Here is a 26317-nt window from a genome sequence, read left to right as displayed (position 1 = left end):
TGGCCAGATGATGGTGGCAATGCCCCAGCACCCTTGGTCCGAAGAGCAGGGCACTGCGCTTTGGGGAGCCCACCTCGAAAGGGATGACAGGAAAGCCTTCCCGGTGTCCTCCCCAAAGATGACGGACAGGCCGAGACCTGGGACTTTGCACTTTCTCCAGAGCTCAGGCACCCAACCCACATAACCCATGTGCCAGACGATCTCATACTGCATCAGTCTGAACCACACGAAACTGCAGTTTTCTAGGTAAGAAATGGAATCCTGGCAATTTCAAATGGTTGAACCGGCTGCTTGGAGGGTTTTCCTGCTGCCAGTCTCAGAGGACTAGGGCCCCCAGGTGCACCCCCTGCGGGAGTCTGGGTCTGTGGCTCCCTTCCAGAAGCAGGCTGGACGCCAATTTCCACCATACCTATGAAGTGTGATGCTCTAACTTTCCAGGGGAACAGATTCTTGCTTTAGACCAGTGTCTCCCAGACACCATCTGGCGCAGAGGCAGCCTGGGGCCAGCGGGCCTCCGCCTTTCCTTCCATGCCCGGGCTCTGCCCTGCGTGTGGACAGGCCCCAGCAATCCAACTGCCAGGAAAGGCTCTCACTGCTCCCGACATGTCCACGGAGGCAAGCCGCGCCCAACGTGCAGCTTTCCCACAGACAAATCGATACCAATTATGAAACTCATCAATTTAATGACCAATTGACAAACCGCTAAAAATAAAAAAACACTGACATCTTTAAACTTTAGGGCCAAAGGAGATGCCCTGTATTTAATTAGAAGATGCTTCCTCTCCCTTTTATTCTTATTAACCCAATTCTCTGATAACATGACTGAAGTCATTTAACTGGACCAAACTGCAGTGTGCGCAAAGAATACCCAAAGAATAAAAGCAAGTTTAAAATATAAAGCTAAGGTTCTGGGACACTTTTTATTCTGCAGCTACATGGAGAGCACTTACTAAACAACGAGGGCCACTCAACAGTAGTCACCCAACCACCCAGCAGCCACGGTCACAGCGGACCTTTTGGCCGTGAGCAGCCAGCTGAACACCGGCCACAGCGTCCAGGGCCGGGACCCGGGTCTCTCAGCACTGGTGCCATGGGGGGACCGTCCTGTGCACTGGAGCCTGCTCTCTGGTTGGAGGCCCTGGCTCCGGTGGACACTCGAAGACCAAATGCAAGAGGAACGCTTTGTGAGGGGAGAGAGCAGTTCCCTGGGCAAATGCGCCGTGCTGGCAGCACAAACCCAGGGGACAGCCAGAGCACTGATCTCTCCAGAAGGTGCTACCGGAAGAGGTGTGCAGAGCACGAGAGCGTGTCACCCACCTTGACAGCTGTGTCCCTTCTGGTCAAACTCAAGGCTGGAGAGGAGACACTGGCTCACACAGGTGAAGGGGTCCCAGGCAAGAGGTGGGGCTTGGGCCTCTATCAGTGCCCCACAGGAGTGGGTGGGGGACAGGGGCAGAGATCTCTGCCTACCCTGGCCTCTGCGTGGCATCTCCACCCACAGTAGCCACTCTCTTTCCCGGCTTCACCGGGCTCCTGCTTGTCCTGCAGGCCTCAGCTTAAATGTCCCCTGCCCCTAGAAGGGTTCTCTGATGTCTCCCCACACCTCCCACCCCCCACCCCGGTCAGCTCCTAGCGAGGACACATCTCCTTACCTCACACACACACACCACGTACACTGACACGTTCTCTGGTTTTCTGCTGGTTTCTCCCCTAAACCTGTACTCCATGAGGCCAGGGACCCTGTCTCTACTGACTCACCCCAGAACCTAGTAGGGCACCCACACTGTGGACCCCCAATAGTTACTGAAGAAGGCAATCGGCCCCCGCCCCGAGCGGCAGCGGCTTCATGAATGTGAACACGGGTTTATTTCTGCAAAGGTGACGAGCGTGAAGTGTGCGAGGCGGAGACGGAGGGTGGACGCTGGCGTGGAAAGTGTGAAGGTCCCCATCCTTACCGCGCAGTTTCTGGACATTCCACAGGCACTCGGTACATCTCTTGGAAAAATACTTTGTACCGAGTCCAATCACACACCGATCGATAAGCAGTACGGAAAGCCCCGTGAGACAGGTAACTGCTAGGCTGGGTGGTCGTTCTATCATTCACAACGGGGACTCCAAGGGGCAGCAATTTACACAGGGGCCAGGAAGGGCGGCAGCCAGGTGAGAGGAAGAGCTGTCGGAAAAGACTCAGCGAGGATCTCGTGGTGTCTGCGTCGCAAAGAGCAAAGGTCTTCGCCGACATGGGGCAGCAGGCCACCCGCTGGCCCCCAGTCTGTGCGGCTTCCCATCACCATTGCCAGGTTCCCACCCAAGAACACAGAGACATTCCGTCTAACTTTTATATGAAGAATTTAATTATCTATACATGTAACTAATTCAAAAGTTGAATTACAGTTGTTAAAGCCGCAGGTTTGTATATTTATATATTTTACATTCGTATCCATGAAAATAGGGACGCGCAGGTGAGCACAGAGGAGCAGCCCCTCGGTACCACGCGGGGGGGTTGGTGGGTGGGAGGCCTCTACGCAGCCAGCCCAGGGCCTCCAGAGGGAGAGGGGGAAAAAACAGGTCGCTACAGGTTAAAAAGTCGTCATTAGCACTGCTGGACTGTGCCCGGGGCCCCCCAGCCCACCTCTGTGCTGTCAGAAACAGGCATTTTTATTGAGAGCGTCCAACGAGAGTGTAAAAGACACACAGGGCTTCGTCTACAACACCTCTAACACATACACAGACCACGAGCTCCATTTCATAGTAATCTGTAGAAGTTCCACAGTCTAGTTAAAAATGTAAACACTGGAAATTAATTGCAGGGAGACTTCTATACATTCTTTCTTGTCAAGAAAATTACTTGTTCAAAATATGTCATTCCATGAAATGTAACTGGAAGGAAACGCCATGTAACAGAGATGAAGAAGAGATTGTATATATACTGTTGCTCTTAACAACCTCGATGGTATTGTCCACTGATTGATGGTATGAACACACGCAAAATTTAAACCCCAAACAAAATACCAACTCAGCCAGATAAATCTGAGACTGAAAGCAGGTGCTTTCTCATGTGGCTACAAGGTCACTGTGCAAAGTCAAATTGATGCGGCATGACTGGCTCATCGTACAAGGCAGTCACTCGTGCCACGGAAGGAACCGATTTCGTATGTACAGGATGCATTGTTACATGCTCAACAGGGTACATCGGGACCACACAAACGAGCACGAACACCTTCTGTGTGCCGGGCTGCTTCTACACGTCTTTGAACAGATACACTGACCCCTCTGTACGTCTAAGCAGGGAACAACCGAACTACACAATTGAGTTGGTAACACTGGGCAAAGTGAAAAAATACATCAAGTCTCAGATTTATGGACAACTGGAACATTTTTAATAGCACATGCAGCATTCCTTGATAGTGGGTCTTTTTGCAAAACCAAAACAGCAAAGAAGTAATGTATTTATTTATTTATTTTATTAAAAGGCTAAAATATATATTTAAAAATAATTTTAAAACTACTGAAAGCACCTGTGCAAAGGTGGGGGAAGTCAATTTGAGTCACCAGGAAAGCCACAAAAGGACCCACTACCCTGTGTGTTTTTGTAATTTTTGCTTCTATCTCTGCGAGTAGTAATTCAACATTGCCATCACATGCAACTAAGGTAAAATGAGGTAAACTGCTTTGCAGTGAGTTCTTCTACTCAGAAGGCAGTAGGTGATCATGCTGGAAGTCACATGATCAAGGCTGCATCTCCCATCATCCCTCTGGGCAGTGATATGGGATAGTGGGTCTCTTTGAGGACTTTCAAGCCTGAGGGGGGGATGGACAACATATGATTCCTAGAAAAAGGAGGAAAACAACACATAAGCAAAACAAAACAATGAGCAAAACCCAAGCTAGGAAAATGAGTCAGGCATGTAAACAGCATGGTGCCAAAATGATTTTAAAAAAAAGAAAACGGGGGAAGGGAGGGAGGGGACATGCCACAGAAGGAATGGAAAAAAAACAACCCCACAAGATAAAGTCTCGCACTACAGAAGGTCTTCAAAGAGACTGCGAACGCAGCAATGGTCTCGCTTTACGTTCTGCAAACGGAGCTGGGCAGAATCAGAGCAATGCCGCATGTTTCACCGTAAGAGAGCAGAGAGGAGGGGCGCAGGGCCCCCGGGCACTTACATTGCTGGCTCGGGTCCATGTCTGTGGTCAGCTTCACGTAGTTGGAGGGGAAGAGCCCCACTTGTCCGCTGACTTCTCCTTTCCACCAGTCGGGGTCCTCCTTGTTGAGGACGTTGATGAGCTGGCCCTTGCTGAAGGCCAGCTCGTCGTCATTCTGGGCGGTGTAGTCGTACATCCCGATCACCTGACACACTGCAGAAGACGGGCCGGGTGAGCGGCTGCGCTCCGCACAGCACGCGGCGCCGGCACCGTGGGGCATTAGACACTCTCGCGCATTCTCTGTCCTTTCCGAAGTGGACAGAGTTAAGTACAGGTGCTGATGGCTTTGTACAGTGCGGGCAAAAAAGGAAGACGAAGGATTCAAAACCAAGACATTGGCAAAAGCTTCACACTAAGGCTTTAGTTTTTGTAGTATCTTCCTCTTTTCATGTTTACTTGTCAGCAGAAAACTCACAGTGATACCGAACGCTTTCCTGGAGTTGTTTCTATTCGAGAGCAGGGGGATTCCTGTAAAATGCTGACGGGGAGGGACTGGTCAACCGCCCGGGACAGCTGTGTGGCATGGGGCCTTCATTTTTTAGCCTTTTTTTTTTTGAGGTGGAAGGTAATGATTATCTGACCTCCCAAAATTCCGTACCTTAGTGAAAAGTAAACCACGTGTTTTATTCTGCTGTATATTTATGCCTCAAAATGTTGTCTTAAAGAAAGAAATCCCCACATTCAAGAACAAGTTTTCTTGTCTCATTTCCTACAGAAATTCCTGCAATTTTTACACTTCAGATAAGGCGGCAGAGTTAGGTTGTACCCCTAATTAATCTTTCATAACCAGCCTGTATGTAGGGTTAGGTTTTTCAAATTTTCCAGCTAATTCAATCGCCTCAGCAAATTACTTCTGTGGGTGTCACCCCACCCGACGAAGGGGACATGGCCAGGCCTCCCTAAAGGAGAAGAGGCCCAGCTGGTGCCACACCCTCTGCCCACACAAAGCCACAGCTCAAGAGGCCCAGCTGGGGTCAGGCAGCAGTCACGGGGTTTGCCGATCCTTCATTTCTTGCAGAGGCTGGCACGTTTTAATCTTATTTCCCTGGGGATGCATAGCACACACACGTGACCACAGGCGCTGGAACAAAAATCCTGCATTTTCCACAAATGCCACCCAAGAACTGGTGGCTTAAAGACTCAAAGCCAAATTCTGCTCCCCTCCCCTCCCCCATCTCAAACAAGACTGAAGCATCTGATTTGGTCTCTCCAATCAGAAAACAGCCAGCCACTCCGCTGCGGAGCACTCCGTCCCTTCCAGTCCTTTAGGGAGTGAGAGCAACATCCTGCCCAGGGAGCAGAGCCCCCCGTATTCACAGGAAATGCCACAGGGGAGTTATTTTGGTCTCAGCACACTGTAACCAGCAGACCCCCGTGGCCTCCAGCTCAATCTCCTGATCCATTTAGACCCCAGCCATTTATTTTTAGGAGTACCTCTTTGTCCCCTCACCCCCTAGCCCAAATCCAAATTGAAATAGCTGGAAGGAAATCAAGAGAAAAATCTGGCTTTGGTGCCATAGCATTCACGACTCTGTCAGGAAGACAGTTCCCACAAGGGCTCTGTTGTCCCCACGCGGCGAAGCTGCTGAGCTACTCGGCCCCTGTGAAAATACATTCCACAGCACATCCGTCGGCACAAGAGGCCCTCACAGCTGCTGTGACCAACAGCCTGAGTGACTCCACAAGAAGAATGAGTGAGGGACTAACACGGCACGCAGACATTCGCAAGCAGGGATAGTAAACCGCTTACCTGCCGGGAACACGGTGGGCTTAGGCGGCTCAGTTGGAGTGATTTTGCTTGTCCCAGGGCTTAAAAGTTTTACATAATTCGCAGGGAACCAGCCTATCTGGCGCTTTTTCCCACGTGCCTAGTAAGAGAAGATAATCGCATCTGAATGTGTAAAAGGTCCCTATTCTTTTATGGTGCAGTTTGCTTTGTAACAGAGCACTTACACAAGGCCCACATAAACTGAAGGACGAATGACATCAACAGCGGAAGCTATGGACCGCCACAGTGCAAACCAGCAGTACTGTAGCAAAATTCAAATCGCGGTGGTCGTTGGTCAGCAGAGCCTGAACTGAACCTGCCTGGGCGGACGGCGTGGATGACAATTCAGAGTGCAAAGCAGTGCGTACAGGGTGGGAAACCGCTCACGTCTCAGCTGCTAACATCAGGTAATGTGAGACCATGGCTAATGCCAACATTACATGTGGATTTTAGGAACAGTAGTAATAGCACTAACATTTAGTGAGTGCTTTTTATGAGCTAGGCCTGTGCCAAGCACCTTACATGCATCTATCTGCACAATTCCAGAAGGGCAGACGTATGACTATTCCCATCTCCCAAAGGCGGCGAGGCTCAGGAAGGTGAAGTGAGTCTCAAGGTCACAGGCTTGTTAGCGGCAAGTCAAGACTCACACTCATTTCTGCACTCTTCTTACAGATAACAGACAACTGCAGATACAAGACACTTACGTGCAATATGCATAGAACACAAGGAGTCTAAACTTGACACTGTTTTAAAAAACCATCAGGCCTACATGATGGCCACAGCCGTTCCTTCTCCTTCACTTGGATCTAATTCAACCCGAGACCCAGGTGCTGCGCGCTCACATGCCAGTGCTGCTGGAAAGGGCGCGTGCATGGCCTGGAGGGGCTTCTGGGCAAGGTGGTGAGCCAAGCCTTGCGATCCTCACCCTGCTCTCTGAGACGGAGAGACTAGTTTGGATGGGGAGAAGTACCATGACTGCCCTTCTGCACTGCATCCAAAACAGAGGCCAAAACAGTTCACACGCACCCACACGCACGCACCCAGTGACTACAGCCCCTATGAGGCACAGGTGTGGCTTTGCACACCCAGCAATCTGCTGCCGGCCCTCACACAACCACAGACAGGAAGCCCTAACGGACGACCCTCTGAGGGTGTCCCTCATAGTGAATTCTCACTGTCCCAACACTCACTACCTGTCTCAGGGGCCCAATGGGTTTGGATACATCTTCAGAACCACCCTTAGCTTTCGAGATTCTGCACGTGGCTGTCAGTCCCTTCCTATCCAAACACAGGATTACTTTACAATGAAATAGCAGAGCTTTGTGATTTTGCATATTCAAATCTGGACAGAGAATTTCAAACAATAGAAAAAGTGCTCACCTGCAGCTCTCCTTCCCACCATCCACCTGGGTTCTTTTTCCGGATCAGAATCAGCTGCCCAGGGGCCAGAGTGAGCTGCTCGGGACCGGTGGCCGTGTAGGAGGCAATGACCTGGGCGATTTCTGAAAAACAAGATCCGACATCATGGTGCACTGTCACAGTCAGGGGAAAACATCCTAAGAAGACACAGCCACCTCCCAGGTTCACATCATCAAAGCCAACCTATCGGGCTTGCTTTCTGAATGAGGAAGGCTCATCCGATCGCCTCCCTTCCCATGACCGACATCCCACACGCAGCACTCATGCTCTCAGCCTGCCTCAGGCCCCTCATCGTCTCTCAGAACCTACCACCTTCCCTCCACGAGCTACCCCTCCCACCCCAAGGTGCACCTTCTGTCCTAGCCCCTCCCCCATTGCCATGAGCACCCAAGGCCAAGGGCTGGGCCTCATTCGCCCCCAACGCCCTCGGCCCCAGTCTACTCACGGATGGTGAAGTGAATAAAGGAAAACGGCAGAAACAGAAACTGTTTCTTCAGAAACCATGGGGAGTGAGGCACTAGGTCAGTTACGATGTGGCTATTTTAGACTCACCCCACCCCCGAAGCCAGTCTCTGTTTGGCTCATGTTTTGAGGGTGATTCCTGAGTATCGGGCAGGAATCATGTCAATGGAAGTTTACTGGTTTTTATTTTGAGTTAGAGGAGGAACCCAGAGTTAAGGTGGGAATTTTACGCAAAAACAATTCAGCACAGAAAAAAATGTAAACAGTTCTGTACCTTTTCTGTTAAAAAAGTCATGAGAAAAATTCCACCAGGACCACCAACCAGGCTCTGAGAAGCCCTCGTCTGCGGGGACAGGTCGGGCATGCTGAGACCAAGTCCTCTCTGGTGGCATTCTGGTGCAACCGCGTGGCTGCTTTCTGAACTTCTATGAGCAACACCGGGCACACTGCTCTATTTCCCTACACTCCCTCCCCACCATAATGTAGGAAGGAAGGGAGGGAGGAGGAGAGGAAGGGAGGAAAGAAGGAAGGAAGGGAGGGAGGGAAGGAGAGAAGGGAAAGAGGTGAGCGCTGGCTAGGTGGCTCAGTTGGCTGGAGCTTTGTCCCATACACCAAAAGGTTGTGGGTTCAATCCCCAGTCAGGGAGCATACAGGAGGCAACTGACTGATGTTTCTCTTTCACATAAATTTCTCTCTCTCTCTCTCTAAAGTCAATTTTAAAAAAAGCGTATCCTTGGGTGAGGGTTTTTAAACAGGGGTGAAAAGGCCCCATCCTGTGACAGCATTTCCTTTCTCTAGAGGTACACAAGCAGCCCCGCTACCCTGGTCTGCAGTCTGCTGGCCACCTCACCGGGCATGCTGGATGCTTGGGAGAGCGAGATAGGACCCGGCTCACACAGGCCTCGGACCCACTGAGGGCTCGAGCTGGAAATCTGGGCTAGGCACGAGACCTGGCCCCGGTCTCACCAGGGCCTGGCTCTAGTTTTCAGCCTGGACAAAGTCCTGATTGGTGACCTATTGGGCCTCAGGTGTTCTGCTCCTCAAAGGGCCTGGCATGCGTAGCCAGCGATCTGGCCCAGCAGTCCTCTCTGCCCTGTGTCCTGGGCAGTTTGCTGTTTCAGTGCGAAGCTGGGCCCATGCGGACCCTGCAGAATGACAGCTCAGAATGCAGACTCTTCCCAGGTCCAGCAGAGGTCGGAGCCAGGCGGCCCAACATCGGAATCTGACAAAAACCCTACGACAGCCTGCAACCCCACCTTCCCTTGCTAGGCAAGGCCATGTGAGGCTGAGCGCCAGCCACACAGATGCACAAACCTGTAATTTCCTCAAATGACCTAGATGAGGAAGACGGGCCACACAAACACTATGATTTCACATCTGCTTCTTTCTTCGCTCTTTCGTGCTTCCATTAACAGAACACTCTGAATTCGGAGGGATGACTAGATGACTGTACTTTTGTACCTTCAACGTGTACCTGAGGACCACCGCCTGATGGCTTCTAACTTCATGGAGCCTACGCTCTGTAAAAACACACTGCCCTGCTGGTCCCCACCGTTCATGGCCTGGGACGGACGTGCCGTCTGGAAAGGAAAAGGGATTCCCGAGCCCAACACGACAATGACCAAACAGCAGCTGACCCCAAATACTGCCACTTCCTGCCATCTTGCTGGAAATCCCGCTTCGTGACCTGAGAGAACATGCGGTCTGCTGATGTCCCCAGGCCCCACGTGTGAGGCAACAGCCACGTGTCATAACCACATATACACCATTAATAGACTCCAAGGAGAGGACTGACTCTAGCCACTCGTAGGGAAGATTCCTTTGTCTTTTTTTTTAAGGCTCCTGGCCCTAATAAACACAAACTGAAAGCAACTATCAATTACATCCAAAACATTGAAAAAGAAGCATCAGGGTTTGTGACTTACCAGGTTTTTTTCCTAAACTCCCTGTTTTCCCAGCAGTTCCAGAGCCCTTAAAACAGAGCAAAAGGTCTTATTTGCATACTGAAGAGTTTCGGTCATGCAATTTCAACAGTTAGTGGGGACACAAACCCACTGAGCTCCCGAACCCCTCTCATCTCGGGCAACATGGCCGCCCTGTATCTACTGACGGGAGGACACAGACCGGGCAAACCCAGCACAGAACAGGGACTCGGCAGCTCCTACTCTCTCCTCTGAGACAAATTAGCAGAGCAGGCGGCCGAGGATCTGGAGGGCTCAGGCACTGACGGTGTCACACCGGCACATCCTGTCCCTGGGTCAAGTCAGACGGTGCCCCGCTGGGAGACTGCTGCTCCACACTCGACACGCTGTGCTTGTGCTTTCCGCTCAAGCGGTGTGTTAGGAAATGTTCACACAGAAAAAGCACGGACACCCATGAGCCCAATGCCCATGTGTAACACAGGAAAATATTAATATTTTCCTAATTTCCTTAAGAGTTTTCTTTAAAAAAAAAAAAGAACTACAGTGGCAATTTGAACACCCTCCCCCACCCATTGACCTCTTTATTCAGAGACCGCCCCTCCGCCACGTGTCCTGGCCACCGAATCTTGCACCACGCAATCACTGACTTCCTCTATCAGTGCTGGGCGCACACTCTGCCAAAGCAGGACATCTTTTTCCCCAACTATTCAGTGCCCCAGAGTGAGTCTAACTCCTTCACGGACACCCCTGGGACTTCAGGCCAGCTGAGAAAGCCAGCAGGGGCCCTGAGTCAGCACAGAGGCCGGCTGGGTTCGGTCGTTACATAGTGCTTCGTTCTGAATTTCCACCCCTCAGCCCCCATTTTCACAGTAAATGAAGTATTCCAACTAAAACAAAAGCCTGAGTAAACTTAATGAGAGTTACTGTAAGAATAAAAGTATATAATTTATCTACCAAGGAACACAACTTATCATAGTCCCTTTATTTTGGTTACTGAAATGTAATCACCATTTGCCAGGGAAGGTTTGAGTTAAAACTTTTCCTCTCATTATAGTTTCTGAATTAATGGAGTTATACATACCATCTCCCTTGCTATTTTTATAGGCTGCGTATCAAAATAAAGGAATACTAATGACACAAGATTCCAAATGACCAGGTACCTTCCCAGGATAGGCTTGTAATATGCCCCGGACACTCCCTGAAAAGAACAAAGCAATTGGCCCTGCCCAGCTCTAGCATTTCAGTAGCTTCAGTGTGCTCCCAGCCAGGAGCCTGGGCCCTGTCCAGCGCTGCTCAGGAACCCACAGAAAGGCTGCTGCGCAGGGCCCATCCCTCCGCAGACAGGGAGGCGGGGCCAGGATGCACAGCCTCGCCTGGGCCTAGGGGCAATTCTGGAATCTGAGACAGGCCTGGTTCACCTGTGGCAAGATATTTTCTGCACACACTGAACTCTATGCCCAAGTAGGATGAATGTGCTGACTTTTTAGATTTTTTTATTATAAAATCATGTAGCTGAATGTCCCAAATCTTTCACTGCTAGCTCTTCTGTGGCTAACAATTTAAGACTGTGGTTAGGAAGCACCTTACAACTCAGATTATCTTTAAAAAATATTATAGTGTTATGTATTTTACTTACTGCAGATTCTTTTTAATAAAAAACTGTAATTTATTAAAATGTAAGTAATGACTTTTGTGTTTTAACTAATCCAAAAGGTGAAATCACTTTAGGAGTTGCCATGCAGGGTCACAGAAATCGAGTTTAGTTTTGAGCGCCCTCCCCCTGAACTCTCATCTGTGGGACTCGGACCGGACCCGCTGGCTGCCTGGCTGGTCAGTCCTACAGGGGCGGTGCTTTCCTCCTGGAGTCCGCAGATTCTCCCTGGGAACCAGACTCCTGCAAATCCTCCAGGGAGTTTCAGCAAGCTGTTTTCAAGACCACAGCAAAGGAAAACGAAAAAACAAAAACAATAATACAGATACTCCCTAAGAAAACCAGCCAAGTAAAATGAAGCTATCCCGGGGACCTGCAGGGGAGGTGAGGAGTCCGGTGTTGAGATGGTAACTTGTCACCAGGCCCAGCCTCGATGCCAAGGAGCCTGGGCCTGTGGAGGAGCCCGAGGTGCACCCAGCCCCTGGCACTCAAAGGAGAGAGAGCTCTGTCTACCCGCCGGCCCCCCACCCCCGGGGAGGTGGCTCTCTAGGCGCTTGGCCGGTCTGCTCTCTCTGTGCCTAGGAGGTGTGAGGGGAAAGAGAACCGACTGTGAGCTGGCCGTCAGGTCCTGCGGGTTTTATGCGTGTGCACTGCTGTCACATGACGACACTGACACCCCTAAACCCTGACACTAACGTGACACTGGCCACTATGAGATGCAGCTTAGCAGCTCCATCAAACTTGCACTGTCTCTGGGGCTCAGTTCACGGAACTGAACTTTTAGAGCCCCATTTAACAACAAGGGGGTCATTTCCGATTTATAAGGATAACAGCACTTGCAATAAATTCAGGCCCTTATCAACAAAAATACTAAGGTCTAGCCAAAAGCGTACCCATCTCCTGGATCTTATGTCTTTGTACTGGGTAGACAAAAATATAAATTTTAGAAATTCTCTCCTGCCAAGATCCTGGGGCAGTATCACAAAACACTCTACGTGGGCCAAACACGGCTGTGTGCCTTCCCTGGGGTGACCTGAGTCCATGCCCATAAAGCCTAATCCAGAGCGTTTACTCCAAGTCCTAAGTCGGCTCTACACAGGAAGGGGGATGAACCCTAAACTTCAGTGTCCCAGCCAGCGCGGCCTGGCCTTGTCTCACGCAGCCTCCGGCAACTCAGGGGTTCTTCCGCATGGGGGAAGAAGCCCAGGCGCACCCTGCAGCACCCAACGACCAGCTCAGAAGTACAGCTCATGCCGTGCTGGCTGCCACACTCCAGAACTTAGCAAAACCCAGCCAAGCGTCCCCCCCGTCAGACACCTGAGCCTCCCTGCAAAGAGAATCGCTGAACAGAAAGGGAGAGGAGACAGTTAAATGGGGGTTTACCTCTGAATCTTTAAGCCTCACATAGTTAGAAGGGAAGACTCCGGACTTGTCGCCCACTGTTCCTGTCCACCAGTCACCATCTTTCTTGGTAACCAGAATCACATCCCCTTGCTGAAAGGTTAAATCGCCTTGCTCAGAACTCTCGTAAGTGTACATGGCAATAAATTCTGGTGGGGAGAAACATCGAGACACGGAGAGAGCTTGATTGTTTACAGAAATCCCAAACAGCTTTGCAAAAGAAAGTTGATGAATGAGGAAGTGTGGGTAAGAGCCATTCGAGAGAAGGCTGGTCACAGACACACAGAGCGCCAGGACCCCCTGGGCTCCGAGCTCCCCAGCTGCGCACTCAGTGACCGCAGACAGGGACAGAACTCCATGTGCGCGTCTAGCGGCGCCGAGTTCCAAGAGTGACCTACAATTTCACATCGTGGTTTCTTTTTAAAATGGAAACGACCGTGACGCTGACTTGTAACTCAGAGTTACTGAGGACTCTGTTGTGCCAAGCAACTCGAAGGCTCCTGCGGTGCACTCACATCTCTGTATTTCAGCCGTGAGGGCGCTAACTCACAATTTTCGAAAACTTTTAGATACAGTAGTACATCCTTTATGCAAATTAAATAGGACACATTTTTCATTATTCAAGGGCCTGGATGAAACCTTATGTCCTACTGTGCCACACACAGATGGAGGAAGCTGTTGAAAGACAAAGTGAAAAACAGGCATTATTCTGTTAGGTGAGCATCCCCGTCGTCCCAGCGCACGGGCAGGTGGAACGGGCTGACGACAAAAGCTGTGTACAGCCAAGCCCAGCAAATAATCAAGCCTTTCTGAACAAGTTGAGAAGATGAATCAGTTTCTTACATTTACTTATTCATGTGATTTAGTCTGAAGAACAAGAACTAGTATCCCCTATTGTTTTGAATGTGAAGGGTGCACCTATCAGAGGAAAGTCTTTTTGATTATAATCAGCTGATTTTACTAAGACTCAGAAACCAAGTCACACTCTCAGAAAGACCACTGTGCACTAGGAACAGGTTAAACGGTTTATTTTTGTACTTTTCCTCCACTTTATCCTAAGCCTTTATATAATTTTTAAAAAGCAATAAAAAAATCACCCTTTACCCCAAGTTTATTTTTATGATGGATACTGTATGTTTCTCGCTCAAATGTCCGCTGCTGGCCCTTAACGTCAGAGCTTGGTGCTGGCTGACAGGCCGCAGTGTGGTGTGGGGCAGCCCTGCGGCTCACAGAGCCTACGCAGCAGCACTCAGAAGCTGGAGGGGATGCAAGGGCACAGGCCCTGCTGCATGAGCTCACGGGGGCAGCTCTACCCGGGGGACAGCACACCACTGGGCCGCTTCTACTTCAGCAGCACTGCCCTGCAGGCGTCCAGGCCCCGTGGCGGACACAGGTGACCCAGATGTGCCCGGAAGAATAAGACTCCCTGTCTTTAGCCCTCCATGCTGGTAACACACATCTGCACGGTTAAAACTGGAGAAGTGACTTCCCGCACAAGGACTCCAGGTTTGGCGGTTGTGACAAGGACGTTCTTTTTCCACTAACTGGAAATCAGTCCTCTTCTGATTTCCCAATATTCTGACCCTTCCCTTTCCATTTTGCTCCGTGAGTTCTTCCTTAGCTCATGTTTCGCCACCTAAGGTAGGATCCTTGGCAATCAATACTTTTCCCAGTGATTGTTGCACTTAAAAGTCACTTTCTCAAAAATGGATCCAAATTTTGAAGTAACTTTCAAAATGCTTGAGAAACTTCAGGAGCGTGAACTCTGGCCGACCGTGGCAGTGCAGCCAGTGTAAGATCCCGAGGAGACTGGAAGGCCTGGAGCTTCCTCGTCCAGCCCCATACACGGGCTGCGGGGGACACAGCTGCCACGTTGTGGCTGCCACCCGAGACTCTGCTCGAGAGACACGTCTAACCCAGGGCACTGGCTGTTCCTAAGCCGGTATTCTAAGAGCTACCCAACTGACAATCTAATTAACCTGGCCGAGGGTTTACTTTAAATTTGATTATGTTTAATGCAGTATTAACAAGCAGCTCATTCATGTTTGTAAATAGCTTTTCTTAGACTCTGTGATGTCAACGTCCTCCCACCCCGTCCAGACGCCAGCAATCATCCCTAGAATTTCCAGTATGTGAGGCATTTCCAAATGGAGGTACTAGATGGCAGCCAAGATTAGAGTTCCACTCTCCTCCACTGCCCAATGTGACTCGTGCATGTGGTTCATCTGTGACCGAGTCATTGAGCCCCAAGTGCCGAGGCATGTGTACATGTTTCAAAACCAGTCGTTTCACCCACACTGCTGCTGGAAGTGGCTCTAGCGACGACCCTGACGTGAAGCGAAAAGGAAATAAAAGTGGCGGACATTTTTTGACCTTTTCTTCTAAAAACTTTATACATATTATTTCATAATCCTTGTCATAATTTCTAGCTGAAAGGGTGGTTATTATGCCCACTTCACCGAAGAGGAAGTTAGGGCATGACCAGAAGTACAGGGTGAGGAGGTGAGGGAGCAAAGGTTTAACCCTTGGCGCTCTGGTGAGACTTAACTGGGAAGAACACACTGGGTCTGGGAACTTTTAGTCATAATGGGCCTTACATGATGCTGACTGCATGTGCTGTGTTTAAAAGAGCTTTTTGCTTCCTTCTCCTAACCGTGGATAAAAAAAAAATCATTAGGATAATAAAAATGTATAAAGAGAACTATGCTAATGACTGTTTTGGTGGTAACAGCCCAAAATGGATGTAATGAAATGCTGGATTTGTTCAGTGATGGTAAGGTTTTACAGTGATACCTATACATTTTTTAAAATTTTACTTCTAAAATTCCTCTTGAAAAAGTAACTTTGTTACTGTGAGTCTGAAATATCATTAAAACCTAATCCTTTCTATCTCCATGGAAACAACTGTTTTCGTAAGGCAGGGTTTCTAAGGACCACGACGACCTCACGATGGCGCACAAACTCCCTAGGACGGTGTCTTCACACCGTCATTCGGGCCGGGACGAGTCACTACAGGACAGGTTCAGACCGGACACGGAAGCCTGTCCAACGCAGGCAGCACCCCCAGCCACCACTGCACTGACGCTATCCGAACAGGCAGAAGACGTGAGGGTCTGCCATCAGAGCCTGACAAGTGGCGGTTTGGTGCACTTACAAGCCCATGCCACATGCTGGCATGCGCAGTCCTTAGGGCTACATCATGAAGCCGAGCCCAGACAGTAGAGCGACCAGTGGCTCATATAATAAATACGCAAAATGGAACTTTTAGGCCTAACTAGTCTGGTGCGGTGGCTTCCACGGAACCTACACACTGAACTTCTGCCTCATTTGGGGCGGTACAGATGACGCTGGGGTCCCTCTGACAGCTTTACCGGGCTGTGAGCTGCAGTGTCAAGACAAAACCCTTATCTGTGTAAGTCAAAGAAAGCCATGTCTACAATTCAGCCATCGAGATGCTCAGAAAACTTGATCCTCAGTGTCTCTGATGGGACTCTTTCAAAAGTCAGCGCTCATATCAGATATAATTAGGAAATCCAGGTTTTATTATCAACATATCTGACAGTATTTTGAAGTCTTCATAAATGCTTTGACTTTGTGAAGAGCTACACCTCATTTTCCCTTGGAGTTTACTGTCCTGAACGCCAGTCAATGTGTTTTAGAGTGACACCCAATCTCAGTTCAAACATTCTCTGTTTGTACCATGTGACTTCCTCGGCCCTTTTAAAGACCGTAACTTGAGTCCGGTTCTCACCTTCTCCCGAGGCGGCCGGCTTGCCTGCTGGGGAAGCTACTCTCTTTAGACTAGCAGGGCTTTCAGAAGAACCGGAATCCACGCTGAAAGAGGGGAGGGGAAAGGTTTTAATTTTTATCTTCAAAGAAAATAGTACAAATGATATTGATTTTTCCTTTTTCTTAAACTGCTTAGCATTTAAAACTTCGAACAATCTACAGCTGAAGTAGACGCGCTTGGTTAAAACGCGCAGCGAGGCGCCCTGGCCCTCGCACGGCGCTCTGCTTGCTGCACGCAGAGCCCACGTGCTGCTCTACCTCAAAGCAGGACTGAGGTGCCGTTTTTCTCTTCTTAAAGCTCATAATTTGTTTTGAACATCTGTGTGATTGGAATAACTAGACAACAATCTTGTTAAGGTTTCTTGTGATAAGGTTCCTAATGAAAAAGATAATTCATTCTTCCAATTATTTCCCCAAAGGCTCTGGGCCTCTAAGTACTCATGCACAGCTGGGACCACAGTGAGTGCGAAGCTTACGGAGTCAGGCACAACGGCCAACAACTCCACCAGTACGTTCCAAGTCTCAGAGAAGTCCCTCGTGCAGAAGTGAATGACAAACAAGATGTACAGGCTTCCACAAGGGAAGAAAACACGAGCCCTTATTTGTAGGAGGCTGCACCCTTGTTCACAGGTGCCCTAATTTTTCAGTGGAAAGATCCAGAAGACAAAAGAACCCCTATCTGAATCTTAACTATGCAAACAATAATTTAATGTCTGACACTGTTTTCACGTAAGAGAAGCAGATAAACACAAAAGTACCTTGTCGATTTCCTTACGGGCCCTGAAATGAGCTTCACGTAAGACTTGGGGAACCAACCCTTCTGACCTTGAACTTCTCCAAACCACCACATGTCTTGCTGTTCCAGGACGGTGATGACATCATTTTTGTTAAAATTCAAATGGTTGTCTTTCTTGGCTCTCCAAGGATACAGGGCTTGTGCCTGTAGCCCCTCCACCTTTTCACCCTTGTGTGGAACGACATAAAGGAGCGTTCATTACGGTGGGATCGGTTGGGATTCAGGCGCCCCCACTCCAGCAAGCACCCATGGGCACACGCAGCCGAGTGCCCCACTACAGAGCAGCATGGGCTGCAGATGCTTCCCTGTTACTCAGAACGGTTTGTTTCCAAAAGTGGTGTGGAAACCTGCCAGCCCATTCACAAAGCCACTGTCTGGCCATCTAGAACTCTCTAGTTAAATAAGCCAGGAGGTCACCTTTATTCTGTTGCACTTGGCTGTGTGCCTTTTATATTTTGGTTCTATTTTAACTCTCAAGTTGCTCAGGGCACCCCCCCTCCCCATTTCCGACCTGACATGGATGTTTAGTTGAAGGTTAACACTGGAGGAGAAATCTTATGAAATCCCAAAGGATGAATAACTGGTAGCTTAGTTGAGGAGACACAGGGAACATGCGCTGCTGGCTTTAGTTCCTTCTCAGGAGAACAGAGGTCTGCTTAGCCTAAGTCCCCTGTAGCCCCCACTTTTTGGACATCCATATGCAAGACAATATGGGGATACAAACATGAATAAAATGCCAACTCTGCCTGCCCAAAATAACTTAGGATAAAAGTCTTTATTAGCCGCCAAGCACTATAAAAGGGGATGGTATGATATCATTAGCAAAGAACTCACCATTAATGGGGAAGAGGAGAAGCGAACAACTATGAATACCACCTGGCAGAAGAAATATACTAGAGAGGCTCCAGCTATTCACAGTGTGTTGGGGGTGGGGGGGAGGCTGACACAATGGGATGACAGAGAAGAAGGCCGAAGGGACCCTGCCCAACAGCAGCAGGACCAGTTTCCTGCAGTGGGGTGAGGTGAAGGGGGGGCAGCTGGGCCTTGAAGGAGAGGAAGGATTTGAGAGCTAGGGCTCTGGAGGAAGGGCACTGCAGGCCGAGGGCAGGGCATGTGCAAAGGGCACATGCAAAGGGCCCGCGGGGAGGAGCACAGTCGGGGGGGCGCATGCAGCCTAGTTTCATGGAGGGGTGCAGGAGGAGATGAGGCTGGAAAGGCAGGGCAAGGTATTTATTACCTTTTTAAAGACTGTAACACAGAACCATTCTAAAAAAAACAGGTCAGTTTTCAATAGCATACTACACAAATGGACGGGAACAGGCTAATGCCTAGAGATAGCTCATTCAGAATCGGTTTGTATTTGGCTTCAAAGATATTTGCACATCGACATTTTTGATTAAGTCTGATACACTGAGAACTCAGGACAGGTCAAATCATTTCAGCATCCACATGGGTAAGGTCTACATCCTGCTCTGTACGGTTCTCACCTTCTTAACCCTGCTCCCATGTCAACTGTACTCCTTCAAATCCTCGGAAGTGAGACGGTGTCTCTGAACTTCCAGCACCTCCAGAAACACCTATTCCTCACCCCTACCTTCCTCCCTCACACTCGAGGGAACCTCAATAGACCTCCCACCTCCCAGGGCTCTCCCAGCTCTGTGCTGTCTGATCCGCTCAGCCACCTCCACTGCTCCTCTGGCAAGAAGGGGCCCCCAGGCCAGCATTTCAACTGCGCCCTCAGCACTACCACAGAAGCCCGTCCCCTAACGAGCCCCGCCTAGGCTTGCCCTGTCCATCTTTGTACACGATATGCCCGAATAACCCAGCAGAGGTCGGGCAGAACTTGGACTCGGTTTAAATCCCAGGTCTGTCACCTACTAATTTTGTGACCGTGGTAACTATTTAATCTTGCTAGGCCTCACTCACTGCATCTATAAAACAGACACTTTCTTTAAAAGGTTGTCAAGAAAGTTTAACAAGACCCCCCGCTGCTGGCCCTGCCCACAGTGTTGCTGCGACAGTAGTAAGCCTGACCACAGTAGTGGCCTTACTACACTGTTTCTACCCCCAAACTGTGAAGTGTCACTGGAGAGAGCTGAACTACGTGCAATGACCAGTCACAGGTTCAGTCCTGCCCTCCTCTTCGCTGAGCTTGGACTGCACGCAGCCTGCAGCCCTCGGGGCCCCAGATGTCCCACTGTCACCTTCAACTTAACACATCTGACACCCAACTCCTCCCTCTAACTGAAAATCAGTTTCTCCCTCTGCCTCCCTTGTTTCAAAGGTTGAGTCTGGTTCTCAGTCGCAGACCCCTTTCTCTCCTTGGCTCCCGCAGGTGCCGGGACCCCACCCTCTTTCACTGCAGCGCTGTCCCGATGCCATCCACAGGGATCTGCCCGAGCCCACACGCAGCCTGGCGGTTCCCGGACCAGAAGCTATCCCTGCCCCACCAGGCCCGCCAGATGGCCATTTGCTCGTTTGGTTTGACTGACCACAGAAATTTCATTCCTTTATCTTCACTGCAGTTGAGTAAAAACAGAAATACTCAGAGAAGCAACCTTACTCTTTCTGCAGTCACTCTTTCTCAGCAGGGCACTTAAGAGCTTCCCATTAACCTTCCATCAGTCTGGTTTCTGATCAACGCTCAGTGGTCCGGCCCAATGGACTAACCCGTGGTTTTCCCTGAACGCACTCTGGTTTCCGGTCCTACGGCCCCTCCTCACAGCATGTGCTGTCTAGTATGCCAGCCCTCTCCATTTCCTAGTAAGATCTTACCCACTGTTCGAGACGTGGTACAGACGCCCCTTCCTCAATGCCGCTTCCCTGAACAGGCCCGGCAGGAGAGGTTCACCCTCCCTCACTATTCACGACAGTCAAGGCCCCTTGAAGGTGACTGGACGCCAGCTGGCCCAGATGCATTTAAGGAGGCTTCCTTCTAAATGACACAGTCCCCAAGCACTGGCCGAATGTATCGGTACCCAGAGCATGCCAGGTCTCCACACTCTCAGCGACTGCTTTTACCTGGCCTAAAACAGGAGATGGAGAGGAGCCGGTGGCCGTGGCTGGAGTGAAAGCTGATCTCTGCCTTAACTGGCCAGCACTGGGCACAGTGAGCGAGGGCTGGGCTGCCCAGGCGTCCCAGTGATCGGTTTCTGGTTTCTCGTTCGTGCTGGTGGGCCACCTGGAAGGAGAAGCATGCCACCATGAGTAGCAGGTACTTCTAATGTGCCAGTTTTCCCCCATAGTCAACACAAACCCAGGACCTGGGTGGGGTTCTCGGAAGTTCAATAAGGAGGGGAGGAAAAATCACTGGACTCAGTGTTGAGTCTGAGCGTCACATGCTAGCAACGAACCTCAGGCAAATCAGAGCAGCTTCTCTGAGCCTTGATTCCTCACCGGTTAGATGGGAACATCATCCCGCCACTCTGGTTGGCTGAGAGGGTCCCATGAAATACTGGAGAGAAAAATACTTTGGAACTCTAAAGCACCAGAGAAACATCCTCACCTGATCATTACTGCCATTTATAACAACAGCAGCTAAGTCAGCAAAAAGAGAAGTTAGACACCAGGCGTGAAAATACACCAGGCCGGTAGCTGGTGCCTCTCCGCACTGTTCTCTGTCCCGTCCACCACACAGCAAGCCCTGGGCCTCAGGCCCCCACGCCAGCTGTCCTGGATCTCCGGGAAGAATTTAGCTTTGCAATTTTATAATTTTAAATAAACACATCTGTGTGAGTGCCGGTCTACATGAAATTTACTTCTCACAACTTTATAAGACATAAACACGAACTGCACATCCTGATTTGGGTTTGGAAAACGAGATGCCCCTAATTTTAGCAGGAAACTGCGTAACACACACTTACTGAGGATGGGCCACACCGATCAGATCCACCTGAAACAAAACATGGTATCTGTCTTCTATTCCAGCCTGCGCCTTAGTTTAAAAAGTCAGCACTCCTCAGTCAAGATCAAGAAACGAAGGGTTTCGACTTGGGCTCATGCCAACAGAAGGCCACTCTCAACAGAGGTCAGACAGGGGACTGCTTTAGCACTCTCGACCTCCCATATGAAGTCTAAGGGGGGCACTTGCCACCCCTCACACGCTTCCCTGCACTTCCTCCTGCCCTTGCTCATCAGCCCCTTGCCCCCTCTATCTGCGGTCTGATCTTTCTCCAGCATTTGTCCCCTTGTCTTCAATTTCTTTCTTCTGACAGATGGTGAGACTAAAAAACCGAAGCACTTACTCAAATCACTTGTACTTGACTGCTGGTGTAGAGTATCTTTAGACAACGGCACGTCTAGACCAAGGTCCTGTAACCGCACGCGTGGACAGCAGCTTAGCCCTTTGCCACCCTTCGCCTATACCCGTTTTTAATGCCATTTCCTGATGACCAAGGGCACAGCACAACAGCGGTCATGGCCGAGAGCACACCTCTCTTCCCTCTCTGTCCGTTTATTTGTACGAGATGAAGAGGGCAGCTTTAAAAGAGACAGCTTTCCCTCATACTCAGAACCACATGACTGAATCAATTTCTGTTTTCACCCCACTAAGAAGTGCTATTTACATGCAGGACATGACTGAGTATTTGCTGACTGACGTGGATGTCAAAGAGATCGTTAGGAAACCGTGTTTCTCCATTTCTTCCGGAAGAAGGAAAGCTACCGACAGATGACTGAATGGAACAAGAGAACAGGCTTCCGTCTGCAGCAGGGCAAACCACTGCTGAGCAATGGCACACTAACATCCGTTCAAAGCACAACACCCACTGCTTGCCAGTGGAGCAGTCAGAGAAGGTGGCAATGAAAGCGAGCCAGCTTCTCTATGCGACGTACAACCCCAACAGTAACGACACTGGAAGAAAAAAGGTCCCTGAGCAGGGATTTCAAGTCCTCGGCAATAGCACAGCTGCACGTACGTCGAGCTGAAGTCGGCCCAGTTGTTGGGGGTCGAGGAGGGCTCAGTAGAGGTCACTGCCGGAGGTGCAGGGGTCTCCCTCACAGCCACCTTGGGTGCGGGGGCAGAGGTCAGGTCTGTCACTGGTTTGACCGGAGCAGGAACCTCGTTTTCTGGGATTTTCTCCGCGTAGTTTGCAGGAAACCACCCGGTCTTTCCTTTCAATTCTCCTCCTAGCCATCCCGGCTCTCCAGTCTGGCTTTCGTCCACCTGCAGGAGAGTCACGGGGTTCAGCGTAAGTGGGACTGACACGTAAAGACACCAGACACCCTACGGAACAAGGCCCCGAGCCCTGACAGACTGACTCTGCGTAGGACAGTCCTGGCCGGCTCTGCACCGGACTCTCAGACCGGGGTCTGGAAAAGCGCTCTCTAAGCATTGGCTCCAAACAAACAGGAAGTACCACGGTTCCCGTTCTCGCCCTCTGCTTCTTCGCCTTTTCTCCCCCCTCCAATCCCGGCAGTTCAGAGAACGCGCCTGAAGTCCCTGGGCCCCGGCTGGAACTGCTAGAGCAATTTTGATTTGGAAAGTGATCCGACACTTCATCACTCAGGAAGTCACGTAATTATTAAAAATAATTTGACTCGGGTTGGTTATTTAAAGTTGAAAGCAAAGGGTGCAATCAATATAAATTTAGTATTCTAAAAGTCTCCGACAACTGAAGAGTCATTCAGCGTATGGGCCAGAAAGATAAAACACAGCCTTGGACGGTTTCCACAGGGAGCAAAGCTGACCGCTGCGTTCAGCCTTTTAAAAGCTCCTCAGATACATGATGGGAAAATTAAGGAAATAATTATTTATAGCAACAATTTTTACTAAGGTCCCATAGTTTTCTTTCATACAAACTTAATTTTAATAGTCATGAAGTGCACACAAGAATATAGAATTCCACTGTTTAAAATTTCCAGAGGCTATTTACTTCACCAAGTGCTTCTAATGTTTGCATTGTATTTCAATTCTGTTTCAAAAGGGTTCTTCAAAGTCAGCAGAATGATTCTACTATTTTATGAGCAACAGTAGAATGAGTTTGGAGGAGTTACATTCACTACTAGAGAATTATGTTGATTACTGTAAGTGAAAATAAGGGTCTATGAGAGACCTGATCTTATTTGAACCCCTTAACATACTACTGCCTACGTAAAACATTCAACACTTCACTGGACATGAATGTTACTTTTTAGAATCACAGAAATGAATAGGTGGGGTCTTTAACAATGATTTTGAAAAATTGGCAAAAATACCAGTTTTCTGACCCATACAAATATTCAGTAAACGAACAACCAACCAAACAAACCAAAAAGCAAAGAGCTACGGAAGCAAACACCCATCTGCACTCCATGCAGAGTCAGTAACAGGGTGTAACATCCACTCACCCACTTGAACTAAAAAGGTCTCGGGATGGGGCGGAGAAAGTGGAACGAACACTCAGCGTACTACTTAATTCTATATGTTATTTACAAAAGAGTGAGTATGCAAGGGGCGCGACCCTGCTGGCCCAGCTCACAGCACCCTGCTGTCACGGGTAAAAGCAGTGTTTAAAGTGGGGAATTCTCCCAACAGGAGTGCCCACTGTAGAGCGCCGTCCTCCGCCGAGGGTCTCGGTTTCGCCTTACAGTTCTGCTATTCCGGCTGACACTGAATCAGCTGTGAACACACACACTGGCCGCTTGTCATGCAACTCCCCACACTGTGCTGTTCTTCCATTTTCTGGGCAGCCCCAACTGTTTCTCTAGATGAGAATTTTAAATGATATTTTTTCTACTTGGATCTTATTTTATTATATTTATTTCTTAATATGCCTTTAAAAAAGGATTTTATTTTTTAGAGAGAGAGAAAGGGGGGGAATGAAACATTGATCAATTGCCTCTCGCATGCCCCCAAGTAGGGACCTGGCCCACAACTCAGGCATGTGCTGTGACTGGGAATCGAACCAGCACCCTTCAGTTCATAGGCCAACCTGCAACCCACTGAGCAACACCAGCCAGGGCTACTTGGATCTTTATTTTGTACTAAACTCAAATGGCAACATGCCTTTCCTTCCTCCTTTACATTTGCTGGTGATATTATGACACATTTTAACTTTGCAGCTGCTTTGCCCTGGTAACGCAGCTGTTTTTAAACCAACTTGTGCCAGGGTCTCCCCAACTTCTCAGGAGGTTCAGCAGTCATTCTGCGGCAAAGGTGAGAAGCCAGGAAGGTGAGTCAGGAGCCGCAGCCACTCAGCAACAGTCTCCAGACGGCCAGGATCAAGGGCAGGGCCCAGCAATCAGACTGCCCCACCTTAAACAGCAGTTCTCCAACTTATCAACTGGTTCACTTGGGGCAAGTTTAACCTCCTGTTGCCTCGGCTCCATCACCTGTGAAGTGGGGACAGCAACAGTACCTGTCCACTCTGGCTGTTGCGAGGGCTGTTGAATATTTAGAGTACCGCATGGCATATGATGAGTGTTTAGTGGTGGACTTGTTACAGCCACCTCTCCTACTGTCCAGGCGCCTGCCCTGCGGCCCTCTGCCTCGGGCTTCCCCTCATTCTAAAAGCCTGGCCTCCACTTGACCCTCACCTTAGGTAAGCACCTCCGGTTCTGCATATGGGGGATGCCCTGCTCTAGAAACTGGGTCTGGCAGGAGCCTCCTGGTTTGCCTCTGGCCAGCAGTAATGCCTTAGGGCTGGGGGTCAGCCCCTGCCCGGGGCCTCTCTGAAACTCCTCCTGGTCTGTATGAGCTGGACTTCCTGGGATGTCAGCTGCCTCACCCCATATCCTATGGGCCCCCGAGATATAGGGTCTTTTCTGGTCAACAGACTGCTGGCTGACCTGTCTGCAGCTGCATCAGAAGCCCTGAGGAACGTCCCACTCTGTGGGCAGGCCTAGCTGCCAGCCTGGCGGACTGATCACACCCATTCCTGTCCGTCCCCTGCAAGACAGAAGGTGCCTGCCCTCCAAAAGGTGCTGTGACTACTTAGGATGGGCAAAGGCTGCCCATGACCTGTGCAAATAAGACCTTGCCCCTCCCTTCACAGTGTTTCACTTTTAGCCAAGAAATTCACAGGTCAACTTTGACCAAACAACAGTCTCAATCAGTTTGATTTATTCTTAAGGGGTTCATTAATTTTTATGAATAATTACATTTTTCATTTTATGGTTCACAGAATAAAATAAAAATTTACTCTTCACATTAAATTAACCAGTTAGAGAAAGCACAAAGGTTCTCATGTGGAAATGAGAAACATTTCTTCCTGGGTTTGGGAAACTTTATCCAAAATGCCAATCCAATTGTGGAAAACCATTATATAAGATTGGGATAGAACAAGAAAAGTGAGGCCTACAAACTCCTTGGTAGCACGGTGGCTACAATGTGGACTTCGACACACGAGTACAAAAAGTGGAATCATCTGCTGGTGGCTATAGAGCAGGTAACAGCACTGGTCTTAACGCAGTTTCACTTGACCAGCCCCACGGGGATGCCTGCAAACACCTGGCATCATCACAGCGGACATTAGCCAAGTGGGACGCACAAACCCCTGGCGCTACCTACACGCCTGGGAATGAGCTGCGGATCCAGAAAATGTGAGTAGTGACACGCTGTACACTGGACGGCACACAGGCCAACAGTCGGAAGTACACTGTGGCTGTCGGGTTCAAATACATGGGGCTGGAGCCCAGTAACATTATGTCTCTTTTCTGAATGTTTTTGTGCTTCACCGCTGCCATCTTCATTAGGGAGGGAGCACTGCTATTTCTGCAACCCCCGACTTTGTCACAAAAAAGAGGAAATGAAGTGCCCTCTCTCCTTACAAGCACGACAGACCGGGAAGAACGGACAGGGTTAAAGTGTGGATGGACTCGCACCAGCTCACGTGCTGGCTTTTGCTGTGGAGTCGGGAGCAGCACCTGTTTCGTGCGTTTGCCAGGTGGAAGTAGAGGGCTGCCCTCAAAACCCCTGGGTG

The 26317-nt window shown here is 49.7% G+C and overlaps 1 protein-coding gene across 8 annotated transcripts in view; it reads right to left on the bottom strand.

The window, feature by feature from the left end:
- Positions 1-26317, bottom strand: part of ITSN1 (intersectin 1) — a 173688-nt gene that overhangs the window by 34919 nt on the left and 112452 nt on the right. For 5 of the 8 annotated variants that reach the window (XM_053916815.2, XM_053916819.2, XM_053916813.2 and 2 more), the window contains 9 exons: positions 22334-22581; positions 20439-20598; positions 17380-17585; positions 16584-16666; positions 12815-12981; positions 9784-9829; positions 7358-7479; positions 5957-6074; positions 4168-4359 (listed from right to left, as the gene is read on the bottom strand). In XM_053916815.2, the coding sequence (XP_053772790.1) occupies positions 4168-4359; positions 5957-6074; positions 7358-7479; positions 9784-9829; positions 12815-12981; positions 16584-16666; positions 17380-17585; positions 20439-20598; positions 22334-22581 (1342 nt within the window). Of the gene's footprint in view, positions 1-2332; positions 3831-4167; positions 4360-5956; positions 6075-7357; positions 7480-9783; positions 9830-12814; positions 12982-16583; positions 16667-17379; positions 17586-20438; positions 20599-22333; positions 22582-26317 lie in introns of those variants that run through there. The other 3 variants (XM_053916841.1, XM_053916843.1, XM_053916824.2) reach the window with 3 other exon arrangements.

Source organism: Desmodus rotundus, chromosome 2 (genome assembly GCF_022682495.2).
Source record: "Desmodus rotundus isolate HL8 chromosome 2, HLdesRot8A.1, whole genome shotgun sequence".
Classification (NCBI taxonomy): Eukaryota; Metazoa; Chordata; class Mammalia; order Chiroptera; family Phyllostomidae; genus Desmodus; species Desmodus rotundus.
The sequence above is the reverse complement of the archived record's forward strand: the minus strand, read 5'-3'. Positions and strand labels throughout refer to the sequence as shown.